The 18,247-nt window shown below is 44.0% G+C and overlaps 1 protein-coding gene across 2 annotated transcripts in view; it reads left to right on the top strand.

Moving 5' to 3' along the window:
• sema4gb (sema domain, immunoglobulin domain (Ig), transmembrane domain (TM) and short cytoplasmic domain, (semaphorin) 4Gb) overlaps positions 1 to 18,247 on the top strand; it is a 38,218-nt gene that overhangs the window by 13,782 nt on the left and 6,189 nt on the right. Inside the window, exons 1-13 of one of the 2 annotated variants that reach the window (XM_069160166.1) lie at positions 4,092 to 4,122; positions 5,566 to 5,714; positions 6,142 to 6,204; positions 6,375 to 6,473; positions 6,572 to 6,665; positions 7,814 to 7,927; positions 8,312 to 8,466; positions 12,109 to 12,284; positions 14,304 to 14,442; positions 14,528 to 14,750; positions 15,306 to 15,421; positions 15,540 to 15,694; positions 17,947 to 18,008. In XM_069160166.1, coding sequence (XP_069016267.1) covers positions 5,568 to 5,714; positions 6,142 to 6,204; positions 6,375 to 6,473; positions 6,572 to 6,665; positions 7,814 to 7,927; positions 8,312 to 8,466; positions 12,109 to 12,284; positions 14,304 to 14,442; positions 14,528 to 14,750; positions 15,306 to 15,421; positions 15,540 to 15,694; positions 17,947 to 18,008 — 1,543 coding nt within the window. In that variant the 5' untranslated portion in view covers positions 4,092 to 4,122; positions 5,566 to 5,567. Of the gene's footprint in view, positions 1 to 4,091; positions 4,123 to 5,565; positions 5,715 to 6,141; positions 6,205 to 6,374; positions 6,474 to 6,571; positions 6,666 to 7,813; positions 7,928 to 8,311; positions 8,467 to 12,108; positions 12,285 to 14,303; positions 14,443 to 14,527; positions 14,751 to 15,305; positions 15,422 to 15,539; positions 15,695 to 17,946; positions 18,009 to 18,247 lie in introns of those variants that run through there. The other variant, XM_069160165.1, reaches the window with a different exon arrangement.

Raw genomic sequence — 18,247 nt, 5'->3', positions numbered from 1 at the left:
AACATCTGTATGTGTGTCTCGTCACTAAAACATCGAACAACGCTCGGGTCGCGTCACACCGGACCCGAGTCCAAGGTCGCTCCGCCTCCGCTGCCTCGGGGGGCCCGGGGACATTTTGTGTCACCGTAGACCTTCTCCTCAGCGCTCTGCTTGTTATATCGTGCGGCCACTATTTTCACAAGATAGAAACCCAAGGCTTTTTGCTCACCCTCAGATGACTCACGAGTAGCGGTCTCTTTCGTGTTGCCTTGGGGCGCACTCGTGTTTGCGTAACTTCTACTTCGAACGCGATGTCGGAGCATGTGCTGCTGCTCTCCTGAGGAGGACAATGATTATGCATTTTTGTCTGCGTGCTTGTTTTAGTTTTCTGCATTCACTTCCTCTGTCACGCTCTCCTCGGATATATGTGTAGGTTTGTGTTTTTGTTGTGTGTGTGTGTGTGTGTGTGTGTGTGTGGTACCCCGCTGCCAGCCTTGGCCCTTCCTGCCAGAGCACGCCCACCCACCCTCCGGATGAATCCCCCTCCTGGCGTGTCCTGACCTTTGGCTGTGTTGGAGGAGTTGCTCATTGCTCACTCAAATCGGAGGCTGACTGGCGGAGACATTATAGGTGACAGTCACACGGTCCTTTCTGTGGATTTTCATCGAGAGCTCCAGACGTTTTGCTGTCGCGGGAAGCGTCGGCGAACGATCTTAAAAAGTTTAGTTCACAGAGTTGAACTTTTTGAATTGATCGGTCTGCAAACAAAACTTTGTACTGCTCAAGTTCATTTCTGAGATTTGCGGAAGCATGACAACGTCACAAAACAGAGGTCAGAGAACACGCCGGCGGCCAGATGATAACAAACCACGAGAAACAAACCACTAGCTGCTGCAAACATCCATCATAACTGAAGGACTAGTTGAACTTTAAAGTACCCTTAAAGTACTCGGTCTCGATTAAATCTGGTTTAGATAATCTGGCTAAACTTTTGACTTGTTTATACAAAGGAAAAACAAAGAAAGACTCGATGCCTTTGTGTTAAATTTCCTGAAATCCTTTAAGATGCTACCAGCCATTTTTTCTTTTTATTGAATCATGAGAGCTCGTCAAGTAAACTTACAGATGTTTCACATTTCAGCACGAGTGAAAGAGCACATTTTGTGACAATACATTTGAATTCCATCGCTTGTTTACAGATAAAAATTTATGCTATATTGGCTTTAATTCGAATGAATAAACCTGCAGAGCCCTTACGACCCCCTCTGTTTTCTTGAGATCAACATTGAGACGATAATCTTCCATTTGTTTAAGTTATCTAAGTTTTGTTTAAGTGTATTCACTACATTTTAAATCTAACCTTTTAAACCATGTTGTCACAACATCCCAAACCTGAAGTTGCTCAATTTGTTCTCTCTTTTAGTTCTCTGAAGAGGATAAACATGTCAGAAACTATTTTCCTAATAGCCTGTCACCAGCTGTTTTTGCTTGAAAAATCCGGGTGATTTGAGCTTTAAAAAAGATCTCTCTTTGCAAAGTGAGAAGAAGCTGACAGTATTTACACAAATTAATCAAAAATAATGTTTTGAAGATGAATTGATGTGTGTCTTTAGATGCCACTGCTCTCAAAAAATGTGAAAAATGTGATGTTTTGGAACTTTAGTGAAGGCTTTTCTCGACCAGGAGCTATATGTGTATTGTCATTCATCCCAGCTGTCACGCATAATAATCAGCCCGACAGGCGTGACACAGCCAATATGATAATGACCTAATTATTGACCAGTGAGAGGGTGCCTGTGGTTGTCTGGCTGTCAATGATAGAGCCTGTAAGAAAAGGCTGGCAGGCGAGAGAGAGAGAGAGAGAGAGAGAGAGGGAGAGACTGCTGTCTGTCTCAATCCGACGGTCTCGTGGTGGAGTCGATTGGTGTTTCGCCGAGCTTCTGTCATCACCCAGTGCGTCCATGTGACCGTGAGACGAGCAGACAGTCATGCGGGGAAGAAAACACCCTCCATGTGATGTTGGGGAAACTCTTAACAGTTTTCATCTTGTTGTATTATGCAAGATCAAACACACTGGGAGACTCGCTGTCATCCTCATTATCATCACGGTCATTGTGAATTGGAGCAGCAAAAGCATTACTAATACTGTAGTTAAGAGATAGTTAGAGGTGAGTCACGGCCTTGAGCAGTGTGTGTGCGCGCGTGTTTGTCTTCTTTGTGTCTTTGCATGAACATGGTTTTAGTTGGGATGATCATTTAACTTGTTTGACTGGATTTTCAGTTGAAGCTGACTGTTAGTGAGAACTTGACATTTTTGTCCCAAACAGTATGAATCTGATGAAACATGTCTCATTTCTCTCAAAGGCCCAACGGAGGATGTTTCAGAGAGTCTGAAAGGTTTTAATGTCAGACAGATGAGTGTCTACCTTAGACTGTATATAAAAGTTGATGTAGCTTCAGGGTATGAAAAATGACACCAAGGCGGAAGTGCCTTTAGTTGCAATACCACAAGTGGCACTAGGGGTTGGCTCCAAAAAGCCTCTAGCTCCATAGACTCCCATTCAAGTTATTTCAGTGTTGTGAGCTAAAGTCACTCCTTATTTAGTTTTCTGGTGGTTCATCTGAAAATAATCCCGTCATTCATTAGAAAATAAGCTTCAAAAAGACCTGTTATTGGGGGCGTGTCTGTTTGATTGACAGGCCTGTGGTGGATCATTGGGTCAAGTCAGATCCACCGCTCGCTCCAGACCAGCTCGTCCAAAAACGGTCACTTCCTGCTCCAAATCGCTTCGAACTAGCAAGATGGCGGCGGGCAAAATCCGAACTCGAGGCTTCATAACGGCCGTTCACAAACCAACGGGGGACGTCACTGTTGGTCTCCACATTCAACATTTTATCCTGGTACAAATTCCTCAAAAAAAAAAAAAAAAAAAAAAAAAAGAAGTTCTCAAGAATCATCAAAGATGCGACCAAAATCACCGGACCAACGGATAAATCCTGACAATTTCTAATTGTGTGTTCAGATAGTTCCTGATTTAAAGGGGAACCGGAACAGTTTCAAAGTGTGCTAGAACAGGCGGTTCTGTGTTGGTAGTCAGATCAAACTGCCCGATCTTGCGAAAGAGCTGTTACAAAAGCTGGCGTCATTTTTTAGAGATTACTCTCTGCATTGTACCTTTGTTATCAAAAGCTCATATATCTCTCATCGTGCAATCAAGCTGAAATGCTCAGAAAGACTCAGCTGATTGTGGGTTTTCTGCATAATATCAGTGTGCCATGATGATGATGGTCTTGATTTAACTGTGGGTGATTGGGTACAGATGATAATGGTGATACGTACTGCAGCTTTTATGTTCTGTTGCCACAGATCCACTCTTGTTTTACGGGGCGGGGGTGGGAGTGGGGGTGGGGGGGGGTGGGGGGGGTTGTTTCTTGAATTATGTGTCATGCCGTTATTGTTTCTGGCTGCGAGAGAAATTTGCCCTTCAAGGCAATGAAATATAAATTTAAGTTGAAGGGCATATTACTCGGGCAACTGACAACAAGTGTAAAATGTGTTTTGAGGCTGCTGTTTGCGATACTGTTGAATCGCCTTCTAATATTTGTTCTACCCTCATAAATTAAAAAAAAATCCGATTTCATCGGGTGGCATCGCTGTGTATCGCCCTCGTTTGCAGTTAAAGTGACACTAAATTGCTACCGACTCTGATCTGATACAGCACTTTAAACTTATGAACCGTGGTAGATACTGGAATATAATTCTTCAGTTTGCGTTGCTGGCTAATCCTCCACAGACCTCCAGCTGTTCACGCCGTGATGCCGCGGCCCTCTCCGCTGCACCGGACCCTCCTCGCTCCGTCAGACGTACAACGAACAGGAGAGCAGATTACCTGCGACAGGCGTGCGGGCCCTCACACCACACGCCATCGATTTTGGTGGAGCGCTGACACAGCTGGTCTTATTCCTGGGAGCTGCGACATGCTGCCACGAGTCCACGGAGAAAGAAGGAGACGGAGAGGATGTGTGGAGATTAATATGCCCATCTGCACTCCGCTGACTCATTCCTCAGCGTGACACAGCTGATGTCTTCTGTTGTCCTCCGATGACAGCCGCTCGTCCTGCACGTGGGCTTTTTATTCTTCCGTACGTCAGATTTAGTTAATCGGACATTAACCGCGGTGTTTCAAAGCTCTGTAAACCTACTTCGTGCGCTGACGGGAGATCTCTCGTACCCACCGGACAAAAACAATGTCCTCGTTTCGGTTGTCTCGCGGCGGCAGCAACAGCAGCAGCAGCGCAACCTGCCCCCATTTCTGAAGGTGCTACAACCGGGGTGCGTTCAAATATTTAGTGTCGTGCACCGGGGCAATTATTTCGCAATGCATAAGTAATCACTTCGCTTGCACCAATGACAGAAGATCAAAAACATCCATTCATTTTACTTTATTAAGACAAACTATTCAGTGTATAACTGTTCAGTAACCCCGATTTAGCCCACTTACTGTATGAATCCCCTCACCCGCCACCCTCATTCACACACACACACACACACACACACACACACACACACACACACACACACACACTTCCACATGCACAGCAGTGGGGGTGTTGATGCTGTGGCAGTGCTGCTGATGCGATTTGGCAGTACTGGAGCACGATTCCTGCTGAATGCCCTAAAATTTTGCCCCCCCCCCCCCCCCCCGTGCCCCTCATCCCCACACTCTGTCTCCGCGGTCCTCTCGGCAAATCATTCGAGCGACCCCACCCCCCATCTCCCCGATCTGTTGTTAAGTCTCACCCTCGTACAGTCACGCTTAGCATGTTCATTTGGGGTGTGTAGACTCTGAGGTTTCTGCCATGAGTGTGAAGTCAAAAAGCTTTTTATACAAAATGATTGTCGTAGTCTGAAAATGGAAAACTTGGCTTCACTCAGGGTTAGGCAGTATTTTGACCAATGTAGCAAAATAAGACACATTTCTCAAATGCATTGTTTGTTTTCTAAATACATGCACCCCTATAAGGGTCGTATCTAAATAACATAGTAGAAAACTAAAATGACTCGTCTAACGGCTGTATGCCTCCGCTGACCACTCCAGTTGCACTTTACATGCGTAATTGTTCCAACCCATGCAGATGTTGCTGCCAAGAGGCGATAGATTTCAAAATGCGGATGGTTCCCACACAACTACAATCCTGACAGCACAGAAGAGCTATACAATCACCACAATTTCTATATGGACACCCCAGGGGGGATGCCACCAATTTAGCATTTTAATCAGTTTATTCTTGTGTCCAATTAGATGGCTGTGCCCAATTTTAAGAAATTCCCTCAAGGCATTCTTGAGATATCACATTCGACATTGTGGGTCGATTTGTGAGGTCACGGTGACCTCAACCTTTGACCTTTGACGCCCAAAATCGAATCTTTGAGTCCAATTGAACGTTTGTGCCAAATTTGAAGAAGCAGGTCCCTCAAGGTGTCACTAATATTTCCCTTTAACGAAGTACACGGGTTGTTCACGTTTGTTTTTAGCTTCACGAAAAGAGGAACCTCCGTTGTGACGTTTTCTCGTGTGTTTGCAGGTATGCTGGGCAGCGCTCGTTTCACCGGCTCCTCCCAGAACTACAGCACCCTGCTGCTGGAGGCGGACGCCGGGCTGCTGTACGTGGGCGGCAGAGGAGCTCTGTACGCCCTCAACACCTCCAACATCTCCACGCCCGCAAACCTCACCGTGAGTGCCCGAGACGCCGCAGTTCGCCACGTGGTTGCCGCCGTTACCAAAAGAGGCAGCAAAAAGTTGTTGTTTTTTTTCTCCTCCCGTTTCTTTAAATGTCGAGGGAGGAGAAACTAATAATAGCCTTAAGCAGATTGAGCAAATCCCATTGTGTTCCTCCAATTTTATGGATATCAGATTAAATGCGCCAGGCGTTTATTCAAGGGTTACCGAAGGGAGTCGCAACTCGACGCAGCCAGAAAATGAAGTGCGTTGTCCTTCTCTTTCCCTCTCTTCCTGTTTATCACACACACATTCTTGTTTTCCTCCTTTTCTCTCTCTCTCTTTCCTGTCTATCTATAGAGGCTCTCTATTTATCTATTTGTCCCTCTTTATTTATCGAGCTGAGTCATTCTTATTACCCCGCCACTCCCATTGTTTGCAGATTGATTGGGATGCTTCCCCTGAACAGAAGAAGCAGTGCCTAAGCAAAGGCAGAGACAATCAGGTACAAGGCTGCATCTTTATCATTTTTTTTCTCTCTGACTATTGAGTTAATTATCAGAAATCACAAATTAAACCGTTCCGCTTCGGCGGTGGACCATTTCAAATACATCAGAGTCGTTCATTACCTCAGTGTAACGTTAAAATAAACATGTTTCTGTGTGTTCCCCGCAGACCGAGTGTTACAACCACATCCGCTTTCTGCAGCGCTTCAATGAGACTCACCTGTACGTCTGCGGAACGAACGCCTTCAAACCTCTCTGTGCTTATATCGTAAGAGCTCGTGTGGTTTTAATCTCAGCGTAAATTGTGACGAGAATTGAAAGGAAGTGATTCATTGACTGGTGTTTGTTTTTTTTTGGTTCTGTAAGGACGCAGAGCGCTTCAGCTTCTCCTCGGGTTTCGAGGAGGGCCGAGACAGGTGTCCATATGACCCAGCGAAGGGATACACTGGCCTCCTCGTAGGTAGGTCTCCCAAATCTGCATTTATTCTGTTCTAGTCACCCAGACTTGGTGGAGTCTACGCTGTACAGACAGTAGAGGCAGGAGGAAGGTTGGCGAGATAAAGGGCACAATATCGATTGTATTGTTTTGACGTCGTGGTCGAAAAGTGTCTCAAAAAGACCCTAAAAATTCCTTTTACAATCAAGACGCTGAGATGAAAGTCATGCTAGCAGCACTGTGAGGCTATAATTAGGCTCAGCAGTGCCTCGAATAAATGCTAACGTCATCATGCGAAGCGTCTGTGGAGATTCATCACACTGATCATGGTACATCCAGAAGGGCTTTAGATGCTGGCACGCTCGCAGCTCCAGCTCGACTTGAGCGACTCTTGAAGTCCTAAATTAGCCGCAGAGGAACTTTGAATGTGTTCTTGCACTAATGGAGGACTGAGGTTTTTTTTGTTGTTGTTGTTCCTCATCCTATACAGTGCAGTTGTGTTTGTTGCTCGACAACCACCGTGGAGATGAGGGATGATTACCTCCAATAACATAGAAGCTGTTGTATTGAGACAGACTAGAAGAAATCAGAAGCTGTCCTTTTTATACGCAGTAGAGGAGAAATTAAAGGTCTTTATTCAACAGCTGAAGCATTCTGGGCTCTTTGTCTGTTTAGCGACCACCTTTATGAGCACATTTGCGACTTCGCCGTGGACCTGAAAGTTGAGTAGAGAGCGCACATTCGATTTTGTGTCGGGTTTTTAGGGAACAGAAGGAAGTGAGAGCAAGTAAAATCTCGCGTATTTTCAACGCTGTGAACGGACACGTTGTCATTTTTCAGATTCAGGTGGTTTCCAGCAAATTTTCCCTCAGAGGCCTCAGAAGGTCCCGGTAGAACTGAGTGTTGACAGTCGGACCCTGGGGGGGGGGCGACGAATTCAGGGTGCACAACCCGGCGAATGTCAAAGAAAAACCCGCTCTTGATCTCGTGCGCCTTCTTCAGTCTTGGATAGGTGTCGCGTTACTCGCGAAGGTGACGGCTTCGTCCCGCTCTGTGTGCATCATCTGTTTGTGCACAGCAGAAACATCCTCTGAACTCCTGTATGTCCGCTTTATGCCTTTTTATTTCTTGATATTTCCTCCACCGACACATTCGTGTGATCCGTTGATTAGATGGCGAAATGTTCACGGCATCTCAGTACGAGTTTCGTAGCTCTCCGGACGTCCGCAGAAACTCCCCCTTCCCCACGCTCAGGACGGAGGAGGCGCCCACCCGGTGGCTTCTGGGTAAATATATAATAATCCACTTAATACATCAAGGACTGATAGTGTAAGAAGAAAATAGCTGCAGTCAGGCAATTATTTATAAAGTATATTTCCACTTACAGTAGATGACTAGAGACAAAAAATATCATTGACATTTTGCTTATTTTTGTCATATCAGATGTTTCGTTTTTAAAACAAAAGCTGATTAATTCTGAGAATAGAAATCCCTTTCTAATATTTTTGCACTGCATTGCAGCTCTGACTGCTTTGGTTGTGCTGATTCAATCATACTTAAAAGCTCCATCTTTAGTTTCCAAGGAGACAGTTTCAAGGCTGCTAATAGGTCTGTGTTTGTACATGTGTGTGTGTGTGTGTGTGTGTGTGTGTGTGTGTGTGTGTGTACAGAGGCAGACTTCGTGGGCTCTGTGCTGCTGAAGGAGAGCATCAACAGCTCTGTCGGCGACGACGACAAGATTTACTTCTTCTTCACCGAGAGAAGCCAGGAGCAGATCGCCTACCCGAGCCAGACCAAGGTGTCCCGGGTGGCCCGAGTCTGCAAGGTCAGAGGCAGCAACGACCCCAGAAACACCAGAAACCATAATCATGTTAAGAGGAATCACAGATTCACAGTTCCTGCAAGGTCGCGTAGAGAAAAGGGTTGAAATGAGGGAGGAAGAAAAGTTGCCGGTCAATTGAAGTGCAGAAATGGTGGGATTATTCGATGCTCTTCCCGTCAGTCGGGCAGAGTGAAATGTAAATGGATTTTCGGAGGACTTTCTGTACTTGATTACTCTCCGAGCTGCCACTCTCTTCTTACGGTAATTTCAGTGCTGAATGAAGCAGCAGTTGAACGTCTCTAATCACGGCTCCTTTCGCCGACAGCCGCTCTTTCCGTCCCGCTGTTGCCAGGCAAACTACAAATCCACTAACCTCCACCTCCTCCAATGGCAAAGCCCTCTCCTGTACTTTATTGACATATCTTCCACTCCTCCACCTCCTCCTCTTCCTCTTTCTCCCTCTCGCCTCATTTCACTCGCGATCAGCATCTCGGGTCTAGACGACGTGCCCGGCAACCATTCCTAGAGGTCTCTCTTCCTCCTCCTCCTCCTCCTCCTCCTCCTCCTCCTCCTTCCTCCAGCCCTGTCATTTCTATTAGCCATGCAGAGGGTGCTGTAATTACCATCGCAGTGTGCGGTTGTGTTCAAACTGCCGTTGCAGGGATCAGAAAAGTGACTGAAAGACTCAGCTGGTGAAATGATGCCGCTCTGTTTCGCCTTGTGTGAGCCGGTGAAAAGGATGTAAACAGAAGTGAAAAGGAAACCTATTGAGCAACAATCCAAACAGCAATTGTTCTGGTACGCAGCAATTTGACCGGCTGCAGTGCTTTTCTGTTTCATACCATCTCAAAATAATAAAACCAAAACTTTCGAGAGATTTATTACTTATTATTACTTTACAGCTCCTTTGTCATCCATCCATTCAATTGATGTTTTTTGTTGTTGTTTTTTTATCGTTCAGGAATGGGAGTATATTTATGACTCCTCATTCTGCTTTTATTCAGACGTGCCGGGCCATTTTAGGAGAAAGCCTGTAAGCTTTTTTTGCGTGATATTTGGCTCCTGGTGAGCGGTATCACAGTCTCTGTGAAGGAAGGTGAAAAGTAACATCCAGAAAGAAGAGTTGATTTCTTTTCTCTCGACATCGGGGGGGCAATTTTTAAAATATATTTTGGCCTAATTAATGCTTCAGCTTCATCACGTGGAAAATTCTGCTGCCTGTTTTATAACCGCTTTAACCGTGCATCTGGGATGGATACAACTCTCGGAGAAGATTGACAACATTCAGCGTTTTGTTTTACCTTTATTGCGATAGTGTTGTGGAGACAGACAGGAGATGTGGGGTAAGACGGCGTCACATGCGATATAGGTCCAAAACAGCTGAGTATCAAACCAGGGACTCGCTACATACGGTTTTTGCATCCATGTTGTTTCCGTGCTATTCGCTTGGCTTTGTTTTTTAGTTTTACTTCTTCCTCCCTGGTCGCACTCTGACAGGGATTTTTATGGATTTATCTGTCACAGGAATCAGCTCTAACTTTGCCTATCCTCCGTGTTTAATGGTTTAAAGTCCAACCTAAAATCTTTGTTGACATTTACGTGAATGCAGTGTGCGCTCAAAACCTCCTCAGAGGTAGAAAACAGACACAGCTGCAGTTTGTTAACTTTAAGAGATCGCACGCAGACTTTAACTCCTTAACACTCTCTAACCTGAACACTGGTTGCTGTTTGAATGGCGCTGACGCACTCAGAAATAGAATTTAAAAACACAAACCCTCATTCAGACAGTGTAAAACATGGTAAGATAGCAATATCGCTGCAACTATTGCAGCAGCAGCAACAACTCTTCCTTGCTTCGTATTAAGAGTGCATTCAAACCAAGAAGCGTTTTTTTTTATTTTATTTTTTTTAAAGGGGGTAAATGTCTTCTGTTTCTCTCTGGAATCACTTAAATTATTCACGAACAAATGTTATTTACACTTGGTTTATTTTTAGTAAAATAATTCTTGGGACTTTTGTTGCATTCCTCCACATCATCCACTGGGATGCCATCTTCTTTAGGTTCTTGCACATTTCAATATATTAATGCAATTTTTGTTGTTGTCTCTTATCACTTATAATACAACTGCAGGGAGATCATTTCTTGACATGTAGTTTTCTCAAAATCTTTCAGACACTTTTTTTTTAAACTCCTATATGAAAACATTTTTCAATCTCTTGATTCTTTTTGCATCCAAGAGAAGTCATTTCTAGAAATAAGGTCTGGACTCCTCTCTTCCTCTTCCTCTCTCTCTCTCTTTGTCGGAGCTGTGGAGGTGTCAGAGCTGTCCAAAGTGTAATAACTCAGTCTGAACTAGGCCAAACTGCAGCGCCTACAGATGTCGGAGGCGGTCCCCCGCTCGGCCCCGTGGCAGCCAGACGGGCGGATCCGCAGATAGCGACGGCCCTGGCAGTAGCCTCTAGACTGAAATCCACTGAAGACTTGCCATTTTCGAGCTGCCTAACCAGTCGTCCTCTGGTGCTTTTTCACTTTCCGGGCCGGGTCTGGTCCCACTTCCTTGCCAATCGTGACCTATTTTTCACAGAGAGAAGAGGACGTGATGACATGAAAACAAGGGCTTTTCTGTGACATAGAAAATGAAATCAGTGCTCCTCTGGCCACTTTTGGTGTTTCATCTACATATAGATAGGAAAGAGACAAAGACTCTGCTCTTCTTTAGAAAAAAGGCCACACAGTTTGCGTCATCTCATCGAGGGTTAATTTCCCCACGGGCACATCTCCGCTCGGATTCTTGACTCATATTCCCTTGAATTTGCCTCCTGACAGCCCGGTGACCCCGACTGTGCTCTGACTGACGTTGATTGTAATCCATCAGTGCATCCCTTCAGCTCTTTCCACTGTAAAATACCCGGTATCATCTCCACAGGAGAGGCTTATGTTGTTTTCTCAGTGGCATCCATCTTAACTTTCGTTTACTAACCTCTCTGCCAACTCTCTCTTCACTCTCTGGAGATTTTTGTCTGGGAAAGGAAACTGAAAAGAGTGGATGCATTTTGTCTTTTCCCTTCTCCGTTATTCTTCTTCTTCGACCATAAATTGAGTTAGTATTATTGACAAAAGTGCTCCTGATGTTTCAGATATGTCTTATTTAGATTTCAGCCACTTCGCCTTAATGTGTGGGCGGCCGAGGCAGGCAGAGCGTGTCGATGAATGACAGATGCACCCCAAAGACATAAACAAAGAAAGATGAGGCGCTGTGATTTGTACAAACAAAGAGAAAAGTAGTCTCCATCTCTCTCTCTTATCTTTTTTTTTTTTTAATTTCACATCTAAATGAGTTGAGCTAAATTACTCCACTCGCTGCCTCCCACCTCTCCTCAAATGCAATTAGAGCAAATGTGCGAAAGCAGCCAGAACACGCCGCTGTTTACGTCTCCTCACTTCCTCCTTCCCCCTTCCTTTATATGCGCATAATCGCGTGTACATTGTAAAATACATGCATGTGCATCGGTTGTGTCACCGTGTCACAGTTAATACGATCACAGACGAGCGATGCGTGTGAGAGAGGTTGTTTGTGAGTGACTTTATCTAATCGTCGATCCCATCTTATCAGCTCGTTCGTACGTTGTCTCCTCCGCCTGCAGAACGACTGGGGCGGCCAGAGGACCCTGCAGAGGAAGTGGACCACCTTCCTGAAGGCCAGGATGGTGTGTTCGGTCCCAGAGTACGAGCTGCACCTCAACATCCTGCGCGATGTCTTCGTCCTGCAGGGGCGAGACGCCCACAGCAGCATTTTTTACGGTGTCTTTGGTCTGGAATGGTAAGAGGTTCCCCTTCATTCACCCGACTGACATGTCGTTTTTTTTTTGTTTTTTGTTTTTTACCTTTAAAATAAATAGTTTGGCCGACTTTCTTGCCAAGATGCATCATAATATGAAGCAACCGCTAGCTTAGCTTAGCATTAAAAGCTTCTGAGCAGTGAAGTTCTTTCACATCAAACTGGGAAAATTGTTACTTTCTGACCTGGCTTTGTGCACCGGGGTTATTGTCATGTTAAAATTTTCTCCCCGGAAAACCTAAAAAAAACCAAAACATTTTGGATTGAAGTAAAGATAAAAGAAAATATGGTGTTTTAACGTTACACAAAGAAAAATGTGACATTCAATTGAGAAACCTAATTATCCCACTAAATATGGGGTTTATCTCCTCTTTTAAGAGACAACAATGACACAAAATAATAAAAAATATAATGAGAATCTGTGATTGTTTTTTGACATGAATGTAGATCCGTTATATTTGGAGGATGAATTGGATTTTTCAGGTCCTTGCCAAAACAATTATTCAATGAATAGATTAGTCAACCAACAGAGAATTCATCAGCAACGTTAATCATTAAAGTCATTCACTAAATTAAGTAAAAATGCTAAACAGTTTCCTGTTTTAGCTTCTCGGTATTGTGGGGAACATCTTTTGGGTTTTGCATTTGAAAATGTCCCCCGAGGCTCTTTTCTCCATTTTCTGATATTTTATAGAGGAAACGATTTGATTGTAAAAATGTTCAACAGATTAACCGATAAGGAAAGAAGGGCATTATATGAACCCCTGGGAGAGCAGTTGTGAGAAGAGAAGCAGCCGAGCTGGAGTCGGCGCTGATGTGACCGTGTCAGAGGACAACGACCGCCAGTGGAAAATCTGGCAGTGATGAGAGAGTGTGTTTATGCTGATATGCAGAGTCATGCTGCATAAAACTGTCCCAAGGGTTTTTAGGTTTTGATGGAGAGGATAGCATTGCAACGGGACATTAATATCATCTATTTCTCTCTTCCTTCCAACCTATTTTCTTCTTCATTTTTTTTTTCACTGCCAGACTTCCTCTTGTTGATGTGATCAAACTATCTGTCCCCTCATTCACTGCAGCTGCTGTAGTTTTCTTCTTCTCCTTCATCTTTTTTTTCTCCCTTTCTTCTCTTTCTTCTTTTCTTTTTTTCTTCTCCCCTTCTTCTTCTCTTTCTTCTCCTTCTTCTCTTTCTTCTTTTCTTTTTTTCTTCTCCCCTTCTTCTTCTCTTTCTTCTCCTTTTTCTCTTTCTTTTAAAAGCACACCTGTGTGAGCAGTAGTCATCCCACTGTGTTTGACTCAAGTGTTTAAGAGTGAGTAAGGCCCCTGAGCGATACTGCTCACCTGATTTTAAAAGACAGATTCTGGTTTCACGTCGTTCTCATTTTTCTCTCGAATGCTTTTGAAGACCGATGCGGTCACACAATGGACTCAAGAATGTGACGTCGACATTTTCCCCCCATTACTGATCTCACCTTCAGGGCTTAAGATTCAGTTTCACCTGGTTTGCGGCGACCGACTCATGCTGGCGGACAAAATCTTTCTTTCACAGGTGCTCCACAGTTTTTTTGTTTTGTTAATGACTCACGGGGAGAGGAGTGGGTATTTTAGTGCTATAAGTGTTGTGTTGAAAACAAATACTTCCTGCTGGAGTGGACGGTGGGTGTCGCTACCAGAGGGAAAATTACACACCTGTCAGTGACATCACTCCCAACATGCCCACTCAGGATAAATTGATAAGATCCAAGAGAAAAATGTGAGCGTCAAAAAGAAAAAAAAAACCTTTACCACCAGAGACACCCACCGTTTTCAGAGATCAGCTCTCAGTAGCCGAGCTCCCGTTTCCGCCTGTCAGAGGCCGCTGATGATCTGTGACAGCTCTGAAATTCGATCTCGGGCGGCAGTTGCTCCCCAGATAATAAGCGCTCACTCAGTGTTTATTCAACTTTGAATCATTAATCTTGCGTGTTGTCCCCTTGACGGGGTCGGGGGATTGTCTTTCAGGAAGAATATCAAAGCATCTGCTATCTGCCAGTACGCCTTATCAGATGTCCAGAAGGTCTTCGAGGGGCCGTACATGGAGGTGCAGGACTCAAAGTGGAGGGAGTACACGGGGAAGGTTCCAGAGCCGAGACCTGGATCTGTACGTTTCATCTGTCAACTGTCTCTCCACCATCGTTAGAGATTTGGATTCTTCCTCCGTGTCATCGTTTTGGCTTTCTCTCCAGTGTATAACAGACGCGCACAGATCCCGGGCCATCAACTCCTCCCGAGACCTCCCCGACAACGTGCTCACGTTCGCCAGGAGGCACCCGCTGATGGCCAACCAGGTGCACCCGATGGGCGTGCGTCCGCTCATGTTCAAGAGGAGCGTCAACTACGTGAAGATCGCGGTGCACAGGGAGCCGGCGCTGGACGGGAACGTTTACACCGTTCTGTTTTTGGGAACTGGTGAGTTTCTGTCATCAAATTGCCATGAAACCACCAAAAAAAACAAACTATCAATGGATTCAACTAAAGAACTGTCTTGAGTATCTGAACCTTCGTATAGAGCTTCATTATTGATCAATAACAGTCTGCAGTTGTTCCTAGATGATAAGTTTAGCATGTTGTACTAAAAACGGGTCCAGTAGCGTATCATAGTCTACTTTTTTTTATAGTCTACATCTACTTTTACACATTACATCAGAATTACTTAACACAAAACACCGCACGTTATGCGTAACGATTTACTGCACTTTCTCTGGGGTACAACGTGTGTCATTTTGAGGAATATTAACTCACCTGAATGTAGAAACAACCAGGCAGAAAACTTTAGTTTGCTACAGCTTTGACTGAAGGATTAATTCTGTGCATCTACGCGCCATCTGGTGACGTCTTTGAGTATTGCATCGTACTAACAGAACGTTTTCTTTTTACTTAGTTAAATCACGTACAGGCCAGTTTAACCCACATGCTCATACCGTGTTCGCCGTCTTAGTTTAGGTATGTCTTCTTTTCTTGCAGATGACGGATGGCTGCACAGAGCTGTGGACGTCGACGGAGAAATGCACATCATAGAAGAGCTGCAGATGTTCGATAAACCGCAGCCCATAGAGAGCATGGTCGTATCCTCGGCTGTGGTATGTACGATGGACAGAATAAGGATTTGAATGAGCTGGTTATGCTTTCAATAAGGCAGGTGAAAACATGCAGCCTATCGCTCTCATATTTACTCGTCATTTCTCTTTGGTGTTACAGAGGAGCATCTACGTCGGCTCCCACTCCGGAGTCGTGCAGGTGCCGATGTCGACCTGCCGGAGGTACACTTCCTGTTACGACTGCGTGTTCGCCAGAGACCCCTTCTGCGGCTGGGATGGGAGAGTGTGCGTGGAAATATCTTCCCGGGCACAGAGGTGATGGAACGCACACTTAACGAATACACACATGCTTCTTTCCAGCATTAGATAAACACACAAGACAGACTCGCGGCGTTTTTATAGAAGAGCATACGGAAAGTAAAAGGGGGTTGCAGAGATTTGGCAGAAAAACAAACAGACTCTTGTCGAGAGAGATAAATCTCTTGCACAAATCACAAGACTTCTTTTTTCTAAACCTCGTCCACAGCTCCACCTGTTCACTCAGCTCCACTTCATCTCCTCCCTAAACTGCCTTTTATGCTTTTCTCCATTTCCAGTTTCTGAAAGATGTCGCAATTTTCTGGCAAAAACATAATATCAAGCCGTCCATGTTTTTAAAAAACTGTAAGATAATTAGGTAAAATGATAATTTGTTCTCATTCCCCTCTTGAAATGAGTAACAAACATACAAACGGTGTATATTTTTGCACTCATGACCTTTTTGGTTGATGTTTATGTCTTCCTTGTGGGCTCAGCAGCAACACCAGAGTCGAATGAATTATTAATACAGCTTGCGTACCCCTCCAACAGAATTTCTATGAAAGCAGGTTTAAGACAATGTAGTTGACCTGGATTTCTCTCATCAGCTCTGTTCAGCTCAGCAGGAGTCCCTCCTGTAATGAGGAAGGTTTGAATTTCAAATGATTGCTCACAAAATAAACATTTGAATATGATTTCGGCATTTGTGTTGAGTTGAAAACTGAAACACTCACAGATCCAGAACTTTGAATAATTATCAAGAAATCTATATAACGTTGCACCGATTACAGACGAAAACAGAGACGAGTCTTCAACTGGTATGATTATAAGAATTCCACTTAAATATGTTAATATAAAAAAAAAAGTAGAGTAGTAAATATTAAAAGATACACAAATTAGTATATTTTTATTAAAATTGAGAAAATAATTATTTCCCCATTAACCAGGACCAAATAATAAAACAGTTCTTTCCAGAAAATGTTTAAATTATAAAGTAAATAAAACATTACCTTTCATCCAACGGTTTGTTACTGACCCTGGAGGAGGAAGTACTCATTTAGTTTTTCATGAATAGATTACTATTGTTGATGCATGAACATATAAAAGTAGGATTTCACTGTTTTATAGCTGTTTGAGGCGTTGAGTTCATTCTAATATTCTGTCGAGTACCTTGTTCATCTAGAAGAAGGCAACCACTTCAATATTTCCTCTGTAAAATCAAAATGTCTAAAATAACCAGTTAGTTGAACTGTGGTGGAGTAAAAGTAGCACGAAATAGAAATACTCGCGTAAATGTCATGTACCTTGAAACAATTGTACTTTGTTACATTTAACCGAGGTTTACTGAGGCGTTACCTGAAGAACACAATAAATAATAATAAATCCAGTGGCAGAAGTTTCTCTGAAGACACTGGAGGTGCTGCGAGATTCAGGCACATGAACATGAACGGGCACAGTCTGCAAACCCCTCATGAACAGACAAACACACACACCCACCCACACACACACACACACACACACACACACACACACACCCACCCACCCACCCACCCACACACACCCACACCCACACACACACACACACCCTCCCTCCCGCACCGGGGACTGTTTGCTCCTCTCTTCATTCACTCTGCATGAGTGAGTAGCAGACATCTTAATCTCCATTACTGCAGCAGACACATCAGCCTCTCCTGTGGGTTTGTTTTACCGTTTTGCATCACATTTCGGAGGAAGCAGCAGAAAGAATCGAGCGTGAGGGGAACATTTTACTGTTAATCTGGTTAATAGTGTACAATACTTACAAACCGGCTGATTTTCTAAAACAACCACACACGCACTGTTGTACTAATCCTTCCATAAAAGAGAATCAACAGTCGAGTCATTAGAAAACAGAGACGGGAATGAAGGCTCACCCCTCTGAACTCAGTAAAAAAGCGTTTATGTATGCTGCTCTCTCCGCCTACAGCCTGCAGGAAGCTCCAATATTGCAAAATGATTGCTGCAGAAACTTTGTGTTTCCATATCTGACTGCAGATTATTTCCTGCAGTCTGGATGCGTCTCAAGTTATCCTTTTAAATTGTTTTTAGTTATTTTATAAGCAGCTCTTAGGTTTGAATCTTGATTGTAGAAATGTTCACGTCCACATTCTGTTTGCCTTTTTTTTTTTGTCTCTAACACTCTCAGAAAAATGTTTTAATCTCACTGTTTTTTTTCCTGGTTTAATGAGCGTTAAATGCAAATTTTTTTACATTTTGTATTATTGTTTCAGGTCAAACCTCATCCAGGATATCATGAGAGGAATCCGAGGCTGTAGGGAGAATTCAGGAAACGGTATGTGTTCTGACGCACGCACACACGCACCTGCTGCAAGCCCATTATGTAACAGCATCACTGTTCATTTTTTGAGAAAGTTTCATACTTTATTTTACCTCCCATCGTTCCCTCTGGATTAGACTCTCTCTCTCTCGCTCACCCAGATTTTAGGGGTTAAAGGAGTCCAACACATATTCGTCTTTCTCTGCCTGAAAACTCAGGCATTTTAGGATCTATTAAAGGATTTCATTAGGTGT

The sequence above is a fragment of the Embiotoca jacksoni genome, unplaced genomic scaffold (assembly GCF_022577435.1).
Source record: "Embiotoca jacksoni isolate LCO1_2020_lvr unplaced genomic scaffold, fEmbJac1.0.p SCAF_26, whole genome shotgun sequence".
In the NCBI taxonomy this organism is placed as follows: domain Eukaryota; kingdom Metazoa; phylum Chordata; class Actinopteri; family Embiotocidae; genus Embiotoca; species Embiotoca jacksoni.
This window is presented reverse-complemented; position numbering and strand designations above follow the sequence as displayed.